Below are 17,355 nucleotides of genomic sequence, written 5' to 3' on the forward strand. Positions count from 1 at the left end.
TATTATTTGCATTTTATCGTTTGATTGGATGCTACAACACTTTTTTCCTTTTTGGCATTAATCAGGGGTACAAACAAGAATAAGTCAGGCATTGAATTTTTTTGCAATCACTGCCTAAGCACCATCATTGTCTGCACTTGTCAGTGTGGTACTAAATTGTCCTTATACATTTTTTTTTTGCATTTTTTGCTATTATTTCATCATCATTTACACATTAAAAATATATTAGATTATTGTTAAGTTTCCACGTTAATTATCCCCAGAGATTTCATACTTTCATAATGAAATGAACATTTTAAACAAATATAATCACATATGTTCTTGCAGAACAACAATTTAGAACATAAAAAATTTACAATATGTCAGATGTAGGGTCCATCTATAGCTCTGATTGGCTATTCTTTCTCTGAGCATACATCTGATTAATTAAAAGTTAACTTTGCTGTACGCAGGAGTAAATCATTTATGTCAAATATGGGCTTCAATCTCAGAGTCTGCTGTGTTATTTTTTATATTTGCATTATTGGAGCCGTCTGTAGGCCAGTGTTGGTATGTCTTAAGAGCTCATTGGATAAGTTGCAGTCATTTTGTTTTCCCTGTATCTGTTAACATGTCATGCATAAACTGAGAGCACTCACATATAGAGATCTGTGTGTTAAAAGCTGCACTGATCAATATTTGTATATAAGAGTGTTGCTTATATTGATGAACCAACCAGCAATTACAACCCAACTCTGCAGCTCTACAGAGATTCGTAGCTTCTTTGAGTTCACTGTTTTGGTTTGGTATGCTCTGATATTCCCACTGTACACTACCAATTCAGCAATAAAGAGCAACTTTTAGTAGCTAGAGAGCCAGATAGTCCCTTCAGGAGCTGGTGGAGACAAAACCACAGCTAAAAGAAGAGAGAATATTTGACTACACAACTCCAAATGAATGACAGTGATGCTCCTGCTAGATGTGTCAATAGGCAACTCTTTGTTAATAAATTCACTATAATAAATATGTATATTAATGTCGTGTTTTCATGTAGTTCTTCTCTATTGAAATTGACACAAAAAAAAACTACCAAAAAATAATTAAAGAAATGAATTTGTGTTTATTCGAGACTATCCTCCTGTAAGAAACAACTCCACAAGTAACTTGTGCAAGCAGCTTACTACGACCCATAGTTACGTTTTATTGTTAAGCAACATGTAGCAGTCACGTGAGACATTATCAGGCTCAATAACCTTAAACATCACCATAAAGTACATCCAAAAACCTGAATGATGTGTTTATCTTAATCCAAATCTTTCCAAAATCTTTCCCAGAAGCTAACCAAGTTGTTTTTGTATATAAACCTAATAAATCCTTTACCATAGCAATGGCACATAATAAAAGGGTTAGTTATTTATTTTATATGTGTATGTACATCTCCTGCTGCTGTGGGGGTGCTGGTTCAGGAAATGCATGGCTCATATCAGAGGTTAAGGACAAACAATCTATAAGGCCGTTTACATTGGAGTACTTATTGGCTTATTCATAGTCTTGTGGACAGTTAGAAGAAGATCAAAGCCGCTCTCATATCTGCCTGTTAAAATAAGGCTACAGTCAAAGTCTTAGCTTGGCACAAAGACTAGAAACAATAAGAAATCTGACTGTGTGTAAAAATAAGAAAAAATATATGCCTTCCAAAATCTCTAAAGCTTACTAATCAACATGTTGCTTTTCATTTGTTTGTCTGTATAACATTCAAAAGTGTAAAATGTCATTTTACAGGTGGTGCCATACTATTTTTTGGCTAGGAGCAGAAACTTACAGGAACCTTCTGGTTCCCCATCAGCTGCTCCCAGCCAAGAAATTGTCACAACCTAACTCACTGTAAAACGGTCTTTGTGCTAAGCTGCACCAACTAGCTGCTGGATGTTACCTTATATTTAACAGACACTGATCTTGTAGCTCTATGTAACTCCTCACCAGAAACTGAATAAGCATATTTCCTAAAATGTCAAACTACTTTTTTAAGGTTACAAGCTGTTTATAAGTGTGTATTCTACAATAAAGACACAGGATTCATGGGTTATTTTTCTCTTTTCCCCAGTTGAAATAAATTCATTTTTTGCATAATTCACCAATCTAATAATGTCTATAATGTGTGGCAGTGAACAATAAAGGCAATCTGTCAACTCCATTTAATCTTTAAAGAATCGGCTCTCTCAAAGTTGTTGTGGTTACCTCGATCACGTGTCAGGATTGTGCTCAAAGGATATCCTCATTAAAAAAAAGGGCATTCTCTTCTAATTGCCTAGCTTTGTGACTTCCTGGACAACAAGTGCCCATATCCTCACACCCACCAAACATCCTCTGTGTGGTGTTTACAATAACGGGCTGATTCATCACTGAAGGCAAACAATGGAAATCTCTCATTGCATCACTTCTATTGTTGTGATCTCTGTTGTCTGTAGCACCTTGTTTATTCTTTATTTTTGTAACAAGCACTTTGGTGCTTTGCACTGCATGTCCCAGCAATCTGTCTTGAATTTTGTTGCCAGTATTTCCCCAAACGTCAACCAAAAAATCATATAACCTACTGCTCCAAAAGGTGCAGCAGCGTTAACAGCTCTTTCAGGCTGTAGAGGTCATTACGCACCAAAAAAAAAAAAAAGTATAACATAATTATGATGAAGACATGTCAGCTGAGAGCAAAACCTCAAAATCAATTGAATTGAAGATTATTCATATCAGTCCAGCTCTTTGACTGCATTTCATCTCACAAAACACATGCCAATGTTCACTCTACATAAAGCTCAACTTTTCAACTGGTTTGCTGAGCACTATAATTTATTTCTTGGCTTTCTGCTGATGCACTTTGGCTTTCATTGGTGTCTTTGATATTTGTTTTCCTGGTCAGTTTATAAAAAAACATCACGTCTTGTGTGCCAATAGCCTTTTTACCCCAAAATGAGTTTGTTACCAGAAGGAATTATAGAAATAAAATAAGTGGTTCAGTGATATGCTGATCATCCAGTCCAAGGTTTAAATGAGTTTATGAAATGTTCATCACAAAATTTGACAATGAGCTCTTTGGAAGGCAAAAAAAAATTCTTTTTACTTTTTGTATTTTGATAAATATAAACTCTATCATATACAATTCTGCCCTATTTACAATATAACTCTACCTTTTGTCAGTCCTCATCAGATAGATTGCGGATGCCTAAGAGGGAGAAGTGTCCCTTATTTTTACCTCCACACTGCAAAAGATTTAATAGATATGAGATTAAAAAGAGAAAACAGAAAAATGGGACTGTTATTTATATGACATACTGCTCATTAACATACATTATTTGGTTTGGTTGATCATTGTTTTCAAAGAAGATCTGCATGTGTCCATGAGAATATAACTGCAGACATACGCACAGTTGGATGCATTTTTTTAAAAGGATCTCGAGGAACAGGGGAAATTAATAGCACACTAGAATTTCATTTGTTGTAAAAAATATAGCACAGTTAGACACAGAGTAGTTCTTCAGTTGTCCAGGTCTCCCCTCGTATGCTCTTAAACACAAACATCATGTGATGTGAAAATAAATTAACATCGAAGCGGTGGAATGCTGCCAGGAAAAGCAAGGCAAGCAGTGCATGACCAGTTAAATCTAAAAATAGACATCATAGACCGATACTGAATTGGAAGCAATAGCTTTCCTTATGTCTCACAACAGTGTTCTGCCCTTTAAATGATCTGATTTTGCCTGTTTGCTTTCATCTTGTAATTTACTGCCCTCTTGTGCTGGTAGCAGGCTGTTGTGTCTGGAAGCTAGCATGACTACTAGCCGTTATATCTATCGTTTCTTTCCCTTGCCCTGTCTTGTTGACAAGGGCTGTGAAGCAGAAGGAAGAACAGCATTTATTGGATGCTTATTGTGAATAATCCTGGGATCTTATGCTAGCCACAGAGAAGTCAAGCTTGTCAAGCTGCCCTTGACTCAGCTGCACTGTTATTGACAGTGGAGGACTGCTATTAAAATGTGCAAATGTGTGTGGAAAAACTGTACTTGCGCCTCAGAAAATGATTTATGGGTGTAGCACAATGGGAGATCAATTTTCATGTCCACTTCACTGCTGAGTTGGACTGCATGTCCCCTGTTTGAAAACTGTGAGTTAATAATGAGTAGAGGACTGAGAAAGCTTTATTATCTCATTGAGGGAATATATTTAAACCAAGCATGAGGTCTGTCGGTGATGTGAATCTCGTGACTGCTAATAAAATACATCAGGGGTAAGATCTGCTGTTGTGTGTTAGCATGGCAGCAGGGAATGTGTTTGTGTGGACACCACTGGTGGGAAAAGTAACCAGAAGTAAAAGTAGCAATATGATATCTAATAATGTATCTCTCTTAAATTCCCGACCTGACCTGTCTCGTGATTTTGTGCCGCCTGTCTTTCCTGTGCTGAAAGTCTCTCTCCTGTATCTTGCTGCTCTCTGTCTGGACGTCTTCACCTTTCTCCCTCCTGACTGAGGACGTTTTAGTATTATTTTTCTGAACTGACAGTAAACATATCAAACGTGCAGTATGGAGGAAAAATGTCTAATAACCACTTCTATGGTAATCTTCAAAATATTTACCATTAACTGACAGTGATACACTCCAGTGACAATGCACTATCCTGCATTTTCCTGCCTCAGTGTTGTTAACCTTTCCTGGCTCATAGTCTGGACTGTGGTGGTAGTAGTAGGATTGTAGGCACAAGGGAAAAGGCCTTGAGGAGTTATAGCATTTATTTACTGACAAACAGCCTAAAGTGCACATATATTGCACTGTACGTTCACAGCTATGCTGCTAACTGCTAACTAACTAGCCAACTCTCTGCTCTGGTGCTATGTTGAGGTCTCTTTCCCTGTTGAGATTTGTTTCCCTTTACCCTAACCCGAACCCAACCTTATCCTAACCTTAACCACCAAGACGGGGTGCAAAAGGAAACACCCTTGGGGACACACATCTCAATGGGGAAACAGACTTCGACACAACGCAAGTCGCCAGCCTCTCTATCTTTCAATTTCCCAACGCATGCACAATCTACATACTGAGCTATTCCTGAAAGGAGCTGCTCTACTCCTGTAACAATATTCTTTCTTGAACTTCTCAAACTTACTATAGATCTTCTGCGGAGAGGATAAATCAGAGTAAGTATCTTGTTTACTTGCTACTGCTGCCTCACAACGCTTCAGTTTAGTTTCCACATGTCTGTGCATGATTATAATGCTACAATATCATAACTGATCTAAGAACGGTAGAAGCTGATTCAACGAAAGATTGACAAGTAAACTCTAATCACCCATCAAAGATCTCAGGATTATCCTCAATGTGCAACAAACTGCCTGCATTGTGTGTGTGTGGTGACTGCATTGCTGAACTGTTGTGGCTCACATGCATGTGACCGTGCGTCTGTTGCGTCACTGCTACTGTCGGCCCTATCTTTCTGCTTAGATTTTGCAGGGTACTTGAATGTTGGTTTTCTTTTCATTAACATGGGCGAGAAAATGAAACTCCTGAAATGTTTTCAAACAGCATGTTCTGGCTTTGCAACTGGTTGGTTAGACAAATGTACGTCTGGTTCTCTGAACTTTCACATCTATCTCCCATGCAATGCATGAGAGAGTCCTGAACAGGCCTACTTTCTATGCAGCCGATGAATATCATTTCAGTATTCTTTTAGGTCTGCCTGCTGCATCTGGATATTACACTGATGAGAGGGGTAAGACCAAAACAATGAGCTGATAGATGCAGTGAGATGGAACTGCATGGTAGTCAGTTGATAAATATTTGTGGGTTTGTTTAACTTCTTAAACTTACAAGTAGTTATTTGATCCAATGTTAATGTAAAAATGTTGATTAGTGCAGCTTTAAGTAAAGCACATTTACCTAAAACAGGTACTTATAATAGGAATATAGTGTAGTAGGCTAAATACAGATCCCTTCTATCCTTGGAGTGCTCACATTCATTATGAAAACACTGGGAATTTGTATGAGTAATCAAGTCAACACAGCCCTCTTCCCTCCATTGCTGCAATGTTCCCTGCGCCTGAATAATTCAATATTGCTCACTGTCTGCTCTTGTTGTGTGCTGCATGGTTAAGAACCAGTGAAGGGGAAGGCTCAATGCATGGGGACAGGCCTTGTTTTCTACGCCCGCAGCCAAGCGTGTGTCTTATGTAAGGGATGGGGGGGGGGGGGGGGGAATGGATGGCCCGAGTACAACATCCTCTGCATGAAAACTCCTGTCGCTTTGTCATCATGTGTCTGTCCCATCCCCGCTCTCACTTTCTGTGTGTAACAGCCTCACTAATGCCCTGATTTTTAATGAGCATTCAAAATCACTGTTATAAACAGTTCTCTCTTGTGATATGTCATTTTCTGTCATTGTGTTGTTGTTCTGACGCTGTCTTTGAGTCACTTTGTGTTCCTGTGTTTGCCTTCAGCTCTTTATCTTCATCTCTTTGGTCCCCACCCCCACGCTCTCCTTGGTCTTCTTTAACAGGCAGACATTTTGACAGGACAATCGTGATTACCATATTAGACGTCTTAAGGAGCACTTCATTTTAACTGTTATGTTTTTCCAACATACAATTGTGCTACATTAACATTTTATATGAGCAAATGTTGTTTGTGTATGCACAATATACACACACGTGCTCATTAAAATGTAACTGTAGCTCGCTGCATCTATCACAGGTTTTTCTAAAAGAGAGGATTTGAACCTTGTATCCTGTGAGACATCTGGACTATGAGAATTTGCCTGGTAATTCGTGCATTATTTAAGAAACCCTCCAGCCATCTGATCCTTCACAGGTGTACCAGAGTCTGTTTCTCATGATTCCACTGCACACAAACATTGTGCCCCTCAGATGTTTCTCTGGATTACAAATAGCCACTCAATTCATCTTCGTGTCAATATGCTTTGTGTTCCACAATTTGTAGCTGTGTCTCAGCTTTCATGAGATTAAAACAATGCTTTTCAATACCCTTGATCTGATGCAAATGTGTACATTGCAAAGTCAGGGCATGTGGACATTTTTTGCATGAGGAACAGATATATATCTTTCTAGACTCCACTGACCAGCTGTTCGACTGTGCTACACTAATCTCTCTCACATGTATTAGAAAGTAACTGAAGGCATCAGCCTGCCCAGTATACACACTGCAGGCTGACTGGACTTCACAGTAACATTCACTTAAAGCAGCATTAGGCTGTATTTTTCAACAAGTCCTCCAACCTAGACCACCATATAGGTTGTGTGTCCCTACAACCTGTGTCAGCCATAGGACCACGACGACAGCAGGTGTACCGGACCTTCATCGTCGCGGTAACAACATAACAGTTAACAGTCACGATTTAGTTTATGCATAAAAACTACATGATAAGGTTCAGGAAAAGATCATGATTTGGGTTGAAAAAAAGGACTTTGTTGCACTATATATAAACCATGCACCTGACTTCCTCCTTTTCCCCCTTCATAACTACTATGGGTGGTCACCTAGCAATAAAATGTAGCTATGGGTTATGAAAAGCTGCTGCTTGGGTTCGTAATTTATAATAAAAATCTATCAAACAACTCTGTGACAATGTGAAAGGGTTTGCTCATAGTGATGAACCTCTGGAAAACTATCACCTGAATCTACTGCTCCCCTTGGCTTCATGCAGCTTCATGCAACTGTTTTCAGTCAAAAAGCTCTAAAAATAAAAAATCCACTGTGCACTGCATGCCCAGCACCAAACAGCTGATAGAGTCCATTAGCGACTAGCAGCTGGACATAGTGAAGCATTTAGCAGCCAGATATTTCCCTCAAAAGTTGGTGTCATAAGATGTCATCTCAACTTAGATAGATTGAGACAATGACAATGTTAAGTTAAAAGCTTGTTCCTGCTGCCCCTAAATGGCAAAAAATTGTTCAGGCAAACAAGCAGTTTATTATTATTTTTTTTTTGTAACCTTGATTCATTAAATAAAAGATCATTGATTAGAAGAGACTTTTTTGTATCCCTAAACATGATAATATGTGCCAGTACAATCACTGCAGCACAACTCACACTGTGGAGATGACTTCCTTTAGTATAAAATCTGAGGAGTATAATATTTTCTATAATGCACCAACTAATGATCTATATTTCCTTAGAAAAGTTTAACATCATTCCAAACTTTATTGATTAATTAAAGTTAAAAGGTAGAACATCCTTTTCATTGTTATAAGTGGTCATTCATTGTAATAGGAGTTCAGTGATAAATTATTAATAGTTTGCTGCAGAAATAGTTAGAATTTGGGTAAATATTCCATTAATTGGATCAGTGGGATGGTCAGTCTGCCATGGGACATCATATGCATGGAGCGAAACCCTCACTGTAAATGGAGCAAGAAGGACCTGGTAAATTAAAACAATTTATCATAAATGAATGAATAAATTCAGAAAGACAATTCATAAATCATTGCATGTAAGCTAATATTTTGTTAAGTGAGCAATGGGATTCAGTAAAACACCTTGAGTTATCCCAGCATCGTCTATCTTTTATTCTCTGACTGCCATAACGGATCAATACAATGTTTGACTCACTGGTTAATATTTAATCGCTGTGAATTGATTCATGGCATTCCCGAGGTTTGGACAGCCAATTACTGTCACTCATAAAAATAAACACAATCTCGGTTACACAGTGATGGGGGCTTTGCATTCTTTATTTCACCAGTTCTTGCCACAGCCTCACCTTTATGTGCCACCCAAAGTCAGGCTTTCACATTTGTCATAATAATAAAATGATTAGGTAAACAACGTTAGTTCATTTCATATTCTTATAAAAGAAACTTGTACAAGTTGGTAAATGTTGTTTAGAGTCACCATACTGAAGATGGAGTCAGGCTGTAAGTTGTTTGTTGTTTGCTGGTTGATAAAGGCCCCAGTTATTTTGGTTGGCATTTGGTTTTATTGAATTTATAAAATTCATTAAAACCAAGATGACTTTATCTAACACCCAGAGGACAAACAATATGTAGATAATTATAATTCTATTTCTAAAAATCAACTATTTTAGGAATTTTTAAAAATGAATTACTAAATAGTAAATACTGAAACACACATATACAGTAAGTTATTAAAAGGATAAATGTTCAACATCTTTAAGCAATCAACTGAGGAAATTGTAAAGACTTTATTTGATCTTGACATGGAATCGTATTCACAGAAGGATGCTTTTAGACATCAAGTGTGCACCAGCCCAGGTATTTTCACTTATTTCTTATTTCCTGATTAGACTTCTCCATAGGACTTGGCTTGACTGACATCAGACCAAACGTTGTGTGGTGAAATTTACTCATGTTGTGTGGCAAAAAAAGCAGGTGGGCCAGGAAATAGTGATTACTGACAGCAGTCCAGAAAGTTGTAAATTATACAGCAGGTTATCAAACGCTTCACTGTTAATCTTCACTGTTTATATTCATCCCCTCAGACAATTATTCTGCTTGGTTTTCATGTCTGACACTGCTGGCCATGCTAATTAAACCCAATTAAAAGCAACTAAATGTCTGTAGTATTAGTTTCCACCTGTGCTGAGCCTGTGCTTAATATCACTGCATTCAACTTGAATGTTTTTACATCATGTCTTATTTGAAAGCCTGCTGTCTGTTGGAGTTCATGTTCAAATGGGATAAGGTATTGTGGACAGTGTGGGCCTGCTTATCATTTAATCCTTAGAATCACTGGGTTTAATTATTTATATTTTGCTTTTCTTACTCTGTTTTTTATTTCTCCCCTTTCAGAAACCACACAAACACACAAACCCAAATTCAAACTGCAAACCAATGTGCTTTGCTGCACATCCTGTTGAGCCACTTGTCCAGTAATAAGTTTTTTTTCCAAAATGAAACTTCTGAACTCTCTGACCAGTCACTGCAGTGACGGGCCGTCATTTTCAAGTCCAAGTTCATAAGAGTAGCCACTGTCAGCCATTCTCTTTCTTTTACATCCATGTACCTTGTGCCATTACAGACTTAAGAGGAATTTTCAGATGTCATTTAATCTCAGGGATGTATGGTAGAGACAATGTCCACCTCACCAGTCAAAGCATGTCAGCGCCCTAGATGTGTGTCATGTTCAGTGGCCGACAACCATTACCTCTCCCCACTGAGACTATAATGTGACCTGTGACAGAGTAGAGAAAATTAAAGTGTCATATATGTTGTGTTCACCATGCACACATACACACATCACTCAAGTTAATGCAGACCACACAATAAAAACAGAGAAAGGCAGCCACGTTCTTTGAGGCAAATATTTTCTATATAACTAGCAGGAGGGGTAAAGGTGACACAGTTGAATCAACATGAACACTCCCAGCACTCAACACTGAGATGAAATGGGATGGAAAGCTGCCTTTCATGCTCTGCTATCCAGGCCAGTGCCCTCACAGCCTGTGGTAGAGTGCCAGTTACTGTACTTTATCTGAACAGGCAGGAAACACAGAGAGCCTGTTTTTCCCCTGCAGTGCCATGTGTTTCTCACCTGATCCCTCCTTGCTCTTTCCAAACTGTAGACGCCCCACATATTTGCATCATGGCAGATAATGTTACTGTTGAACTTTGACAGAGACTCTTTTCTCTGCCTAAAATCAAATTGGTTTTGCTTCTTTTTAGGGATATCTGAAGAAAATCTATTTGACCTACAAAGTGTGAACTTTTCAGGGGCTAGAAAAACAGTGTTGTTTTTTGCTTCAGTGCAACACACTTACACTACAGACATTATGGGAATTTCATGCTTAACTCAATTACCACTAAATTATCTCAGAACTTGTCAAAAAGGCTACACAACAAGTATATTGAGAAATATATGTCACATTTGTGGAAGGGTAGTGTGTGTCCCTGTTTGTGTGGGAGGTTGATGTGTCAGGGTAAAGGGTGTAATCTGGCCTCTCTGAGTCAACTCAAGTGACTTACTCATATTGATTATTCATAGAGTCATATCAAAGTCATATTGGTATTTCTCTGTGATTATATTTAAACTATTAAATTTCTACTTCAAAGTCATGTTTTAATTTGTCCCATGGAAAGGTGACCAAGGAACATGTGCCACAGGCTTTTCAATGAACTCAAAGAAGGTATAGAACTGTAGGTAGGTGGTTTTGCCACCCTATTACTCAGATACAGTCATCACAATTGAAAATGAAACAGTAATAGTTATGAAATGTAAGTTACATTAGCTGCTAGGTTTGGTCATTAAACATCTATTTTCATCATTTTCAAATCAATAACTTTAGCAGCTAACTTTGGGTGTCAAAAAGTTAAAGTCAAGTAAAGCTAAAGTCAGTTACATTAGGCATTACATGACAATAGACCCTATTCTCACAGCGGCCATTTTCCTCTGACATCATGCTCAAATTCTGTCACCGAAAGGACTACGTACAAACTGGCCATATTAAATCTTTGCAGTGCTAGAGATTAAGTGCTAAACAGAACCTGAGATTTATGTTCTCACAGTTGCTGTTCACAAACACACACTCACACACATAAGACCGATGTAAGTGCAATTGAAATTTGCTGCCCACTCCTGGACATTACAATGACAAAGATATCTTTAATTCCCCCTAACCTCTGAATATTACAAGGCTAGCTGCATCTACTAGCTCTTGGAAAAGGGGTAGCACTAAGCTACATTACATGGTGCCAGTGACATTAGCTGTTCACTTGGTCTTCATAAATGTACATGTCAGTAACATTATCTACTAACTCATGGAACACAAGGCTAGGATGAAGCTAAGTAATGCAGTGCTATTAACATTAATCAGACATTATAAGGCTAGCATTAGCTGCTAAACTTCTGTTTGGATATTGTAAGGATAGCATTAATTTCTACTTTTGGAAATTTCTAGGGTAGCATTAGCTGCTAAACTTTGGACATTAGAAGGCTAGCATGAAGCTAAGTATTGCAGTGCCATTAATAATAATCTATATAATGCTACCATTAGCTGCTAAGGTTTGGGCATTATTAGGCTCATATCATCATATCATTTGTCGTATATAGCATAATATTTAAATGTTGATGCAACACGATGTATTATGCTCAAATTATTGAGTTGCTAAAGGTGAGAGAGCTCAGACGGTCCATCTACAAGATAGGGGGAAAAGTCTTCAGACCCACAGTCCCACAGGTCATTTAATGACACCGGTAAGTTTTGCTTTAGTTTTTCTGCTTCATTAAAGGTGGATGTTTGTATGCTCGATGTGCTTGACAACATAATTGGGGGCATGATATTTGAAAGCAAAACAATAACAAATCGTGAATGTAAAATAAAACCTGTAAACAACCTAACCATACGATAAATTAGGCAAAAAAAAAAAAAAAAAAAAAGTAAAAGAGAAAACATAACAACTGGCAAACAAAAAGACTGTGTGAGAAGAATTATAACTAAAAAGTATCTAGACAGTTGAAATCAGTTGTCCTGTTAAGGGTTAGGGTTAGGCTTAGGCTTTTTTCTTTTATTTCATTACTCAGTTCTTTCAATGACCTGTCCAGAGTGTACCCCGCCCTCGCCCAATGTCAGCTGGGATTGGCTCCAGCCCCCCTCCGCGACCCGGTTTCGGATAAGCGGTGTAGAAAATGAATATTCTTTCAATCTCTCTTCTTTCAATCTCAATTCAGTGTTCTTGTTTTTTCTCATTTATGAGTTTTGTTTTACAGTCACAGTGTACTTTTTGCTTTCAAACATTCTGGGTCGAAATTACTTTTATAGATAACCCTGTAGTGACAACTTGAGTTCAGCTGCCAACTATTTGATTTGTGGCAGACTTTAATGACAGCACCGCTTAATGCTCTTAAACACATGGGTATAACTGAAGTTGCTGATGGCTAAATTGGTCTGGTGTTTTATCTGTAGCCCTTTTAATTAGCACAGGGGATGTTCATCAGTCCTGTGTATTCATTAATAGGAGCTTCCAATCAATGTCATGTATTCACTTAACACTTTGCCTGTAAGCTCTGGTATATGCAAAATAGCTGTGTGGGTGTGGGGGTTTATGTGTTTTAATATTAATGACAATATCAAGATTAAAGTAATGTTAAAAATGATAAAATTACTATTCCAAACTACTATTTCACAATAGCTTACACTACACTTAGTTTACACAGACAGAGAGATTTGTTTGCCTTTCACATATCTTAATTTGGCCATATTTCGAAATGTTTATTCAGTGTTTGTAATCAGTGATCTTTGGTGACTGATGTGGAATTAACCAGCATGGATGAGTATCTACAAAATGCAGACACCAGCCAACCGTTTCGCACATTTTGTGCCGTGGGGATGAGATGACAATGTGCCAGCCCTTCCCTGTTAATTTAGGCCATGACATTGATGACAGACATCAACACACTCTTGACTGGTGGCTGTAGATGTTTCATAATGTTTGACATCAGTTACACCAAGCAGTGCCTCCCCACCTGGCAGTTTCTCTAACATGTGGTTCATTGTATATTATCTGCATTTGTATTTGTGCATAATAACTTGTTTTGGCAGGAAAATTGTGAAGTGTAATTAAATGCACAATTAAAAAATGTTATATAATATGCCGATGTTGTTATCCTTATAGCCTATATAAAACTATCAAGGCAGTGAGACAGGAATTAACCCAGCATAAGGCTACTATGTAACCCAGCAATAGTTAATTATGGAGTTAACTTCACTCAAATGAACAACAGCACTTGGGTCAAACCAACCCAGAGCGTGTGGGGTTAATGTTGGGGTTATGGTTGGGTTATTTTTTTAACCCAACAGTTTTTTTTGAGTGAACAGGCTTAGGTTTAGGGGTTAGGGTTCGGTTTATGTGCTGTAGAACAAATGAACGCAAATACATTAAATGTCAGGTAGAACCTCAGTTTGAATTTGTCTGAAAGACTCTTGTAAAAACACAAATAAAGTGTGCATACAATTAACTAATCACTCAAGGGCTCCCCTGCTGTTTGGAGTCTGCACCAACAACCTTAATAAACCTGCAGCTCGGCAAAGAAAACCAGGAAAACCATGTTTTTTTTTTTTTTTTAATTATTGATGGATACAGAATTGCTACAGGCCGGAGCTCCTGGGGGATGAGACGTGGAGGCCGCAGTAAATCCGTTTGGAAAGGCGCGCAGGCCGACTGGTGGGGAGGAGCCTCAGGACCCGGTAGGTGTGGGCACGGACAGGATTTTCCCTTGTGGAGCAGCAGCTGAACGCATGCGCCCCCCTCCCACTATTTCTCCATCCTGAGAGCAGGAGCAAATAGGATGAACTTGTCGTGTTACCTGCTTAAAGGCGCCGCTGGCCGTGCGTGAGCAGCCCAACCTGCTCACTGCCTACGTGAACGGCAACAGTTTTCCTATCCTGAAGAAAAAGTTTTTAGAAAAGGGGGAGGAAACACTCGAAAGAGGATGAGACAGAACTAGAGGATTAATGAGGGGAAGAGTTTTTAAATGTAAAGCGGGCAGCGATCCCACGGCGAGGAGTCGGAGCGTGTGTTGTTGTTGAAGATGCGGAAACAACACCAGAAACAACAACCTGGATTGTGATCTGTCGGGATATTTACACGCGTCGGGAGCAGCATGCCTTGGCTCAGGAGAAGGATGAAAATGCGCCAACTCAGAGAGACAGACAGGCACCCTGAAGTTTACTGACTGTTGGGACCATCTCTGTGCTATGCATCGGCTGATTTTTACACCACTCGGCGGGACTAACGGATTTGGTTGGACCTGAGTCACCATGTCAAAAGTCATTCAAAAGAAGAACCACTGGATTACTAAAGTGAACGAGTGCGCGGTTATCCGGGACGCTTCTGGGGAGCTGAATGTGGAGCTGCGCGGCGGAGCGGAGAATGGAGAGTTCCCATACATCGGGCACTTCGGAGAGGATGCTGTGGTCTACCAGGACGGTAAACTGTGCGAAGGGGAGCTGCTCCTGGAGGTCGAGGGGCTGCCTGTGTCTGGATTACCCCTTTATGACATTTTAACTTTGATGAAGTGCTACCAAGGTCCCGTCAGGTTGAAAACTGTGCGTCAAGGTAAGAGAATAATGAAATAGGCCTAACAAAAAAAAACTGAAAAAAGTCAACAGCATGTGTGTGTGTGTGGGATAATAACATACTTTCTCTCTTCTTACACACACAAACACACACCGAAAAGCGCTTAGAAATCCCAGTGGAAGTTGCCTCATAATTGCCATGTGGCACAGCATTATAAGCTCATAACAATTTGTGTGATTTGCGTGAAGTGGGGCAGCGGAGCAGTGTTGCTGTTGCTGGTGCTCAGATTCTCCCCACAGCAGCCTGGAGTTCTCACAGGCTTTGACATGAAGCTGCCCTGACAGTCCCCCTGCCCTCATTTGTCTAACATCAGTAAAGCCACTCTGGGTCAGACCTGCAGGGTCACAGATTAGGCCACTTACAGTGAGTGCTGCTCCAGGGCTTCTTCATATAGCACACACCTTGTACCGTCAGGCTCCTTGAATGAAGCAAAATCCCAAACTTTTGATTAGAGCTGCAATGATTAGTCGATTAATCAGTTGACAGAAAAAAATCGATTAAGTAATTTTTCAAGCAACAATGCCAAAAAAGTTTGTTTTATCTCACAGTAAACTGAATGTCTTTGGCTTTTACACTGTTGGTTGGACAAAACAAGATACATCAACCACCGTGGACTCAGTGGGATATTATTGTTCACTATTTTTATTCAATTTTATACACTAATCCAGAGAATAATCTTCAGTTACATCCCTACTTTTGACTCTTTACTTTCTCAGCCTAAGATCTAAAGGCCTCTGTCACTTTATGTGGGTTGCTTCCTGCTGATTGTCTTGTACCTGCAGATTAAATTCTCATAGTGCTTCTTTCTAGTAAGGATTATTTTCATCTTCAATGATTCTGTTAGTTATTTAACTTTATGGATAAATTGTTTGCTCTTTGAAATGTCCAAAAAAGATGAATAAATGCCAAATCACATGTCTTCAGATGTCCTGTTTCTGCCACTAACAGCTAAAACCCCAAAGATATTGAGTTTACTATTACATAAGACAAAAATCTGACCATTTGCTTGAAAAAACAACAGGTTTTGATTAAAATATTGATTACTCAGCTAATCCTCCCAGCTCTATTTCTTTCTGTAAATTAATGTAGTGTTTATGTAAACCGAAGAGGGGGTCGTTGTTTGAGAGAGCGAGGCACCACTCATGGGCAGATGGGGTTATTTCTGGAAGTGCTCCCTGTGTGTTAGATGAGCTTGACCCATTGCCCACGGTCTGCTGCGTCTGCATCTGTCTGAGAGAGAGCCAGAGGGAGCAGGCCACAGCCACAGATCCAAACTTTTCTGTCTTTTTGTCTCCGGTGTATTGTGCATGGCTTTTGTGGTTTGCCATCCTGTCCAAATCTGGATGTTCAGCGATGCCTGTATGAATACTGAAATATAGTTAAATTCGTATTTTAAGTCACAGACATTTGTGTATTTCACCTCATGTGTCTGTTTCATTCCCTCACTCACACACTTACACAACATTTGACAAAGCCGTCCTCCTCTCTGGGGAAATCATTAACAGTGTTATATAACCATGGTTTAGTTTCAGTGTAGCATCATTGCCTTTCTAGTGTACTGTATGTCCATTAGTGGCTGCGCAATCGACGCTTGACCTCTGGAGCTGAAGTCTCGACCCCTGGGACAAGAACTCAGCGCTAACGCTGCTTTGTGTTTGCAGAACAGACGTTTGTTTGACGTAATCACGCCAGGCTTGCACCATGGGACATTTTTAATATCCACAGTTTTGTAATTATTCGAAACACCTATGGAAACAGTTTGCACTTTTAAACCCTGACTGCAACACTCTGACCATAGACATTAAAGATACCCTGAGTTGTCTGAGTCAGCAGATTTCTTGTCTGTAATTAAAGGTGAGGGGCATTCTTAACCATCTGAGTAGCACACAAAACCTCCATTGTGCCTCACAGTCTGTTGGGCTCCCATGCAGAGCCGGCCTGGGACAGTGATCCAAGCTGTCCCAGACCAGATGACAGGCTGGCGGGATAGATTGGATCTCTCTACTCTATAAAGAGCTGTGGGTCCTATTACAGGAGCCCACATCACCTCTGCACTGCATGTGGAAACCCTATCAGTGTGTGCAGGTAGGCAAGTCGCCGGTGTGGAATACTACAGCGCCCACAGGTGTGTTTCTCCCACTGAGGAATGCAGAAAGAAAAACCACCTGACTGAGGTCTGAGCATTCCTGTGGAGAAGGTGGAATATTACACTCCTGAGGTTGTGACTCTGGGTTTTCTATTAATCTCTGTAAACACTTCAGATTGGGATGGAAAGAGATGTGAG

At 39.4% G+C, this 17,355-nt stretch overlaps 1 protein-coding gene across 13 annotated transcripts in view; it reads left to right on the plus strand.

The window, feature by feature from the left end:
* Positions 1 to 14,095: 14,095 nt before the first annotated feature.
* The window catches only part of LOC139620744 (membrane-associated guanylate kinase, WW and PDZ domain-containing protein 1-like), a 91,172-nt gene continuing 87,912 nt past the window's right edge, over positions 14,096 to 17,355 (plus strand). For 3 of the 13 annotated variants that reach the window (XM_071476559.1, XM_071476562.1, XM_071476561.1), the window contains exon 1: positions 14,105 to 15,050. In XM_071476559.1, the coding sequence (XP_071332660.1) occupies positions 14,753 to 15,050 (298 nt within the window). In that variant the 5' untranslated portion in view covers positions 14,105 to 14,752. Of the gene's footprint in view, positions 15,051 to 17,355 lie in introns of all 13 variants that reach the window. The other 10 variants (XM_071476572.1, XM_071476574.1, XM_071476565.1 and 7 more) reach the window with 7 other exon arrangements.

The sequence above is a fragment of the Trachinotus anak genome, unplaced genomic scaffold, assembly GCF_046630095.1.
Source record: "Trachinotus anak isolate AG129_WGS33_773 ecotype Australia unplaced genomic scaffold, CSIRO_AGI_Tana_v1 ptg000004l, whole genome shotgun sequence".
Lineage (NCBI taxonomy): Eukaryota > Metazoa > Chordata > Actinopteri > Carangiformes > Carangidae > Trachinotus > Trachinotus anak.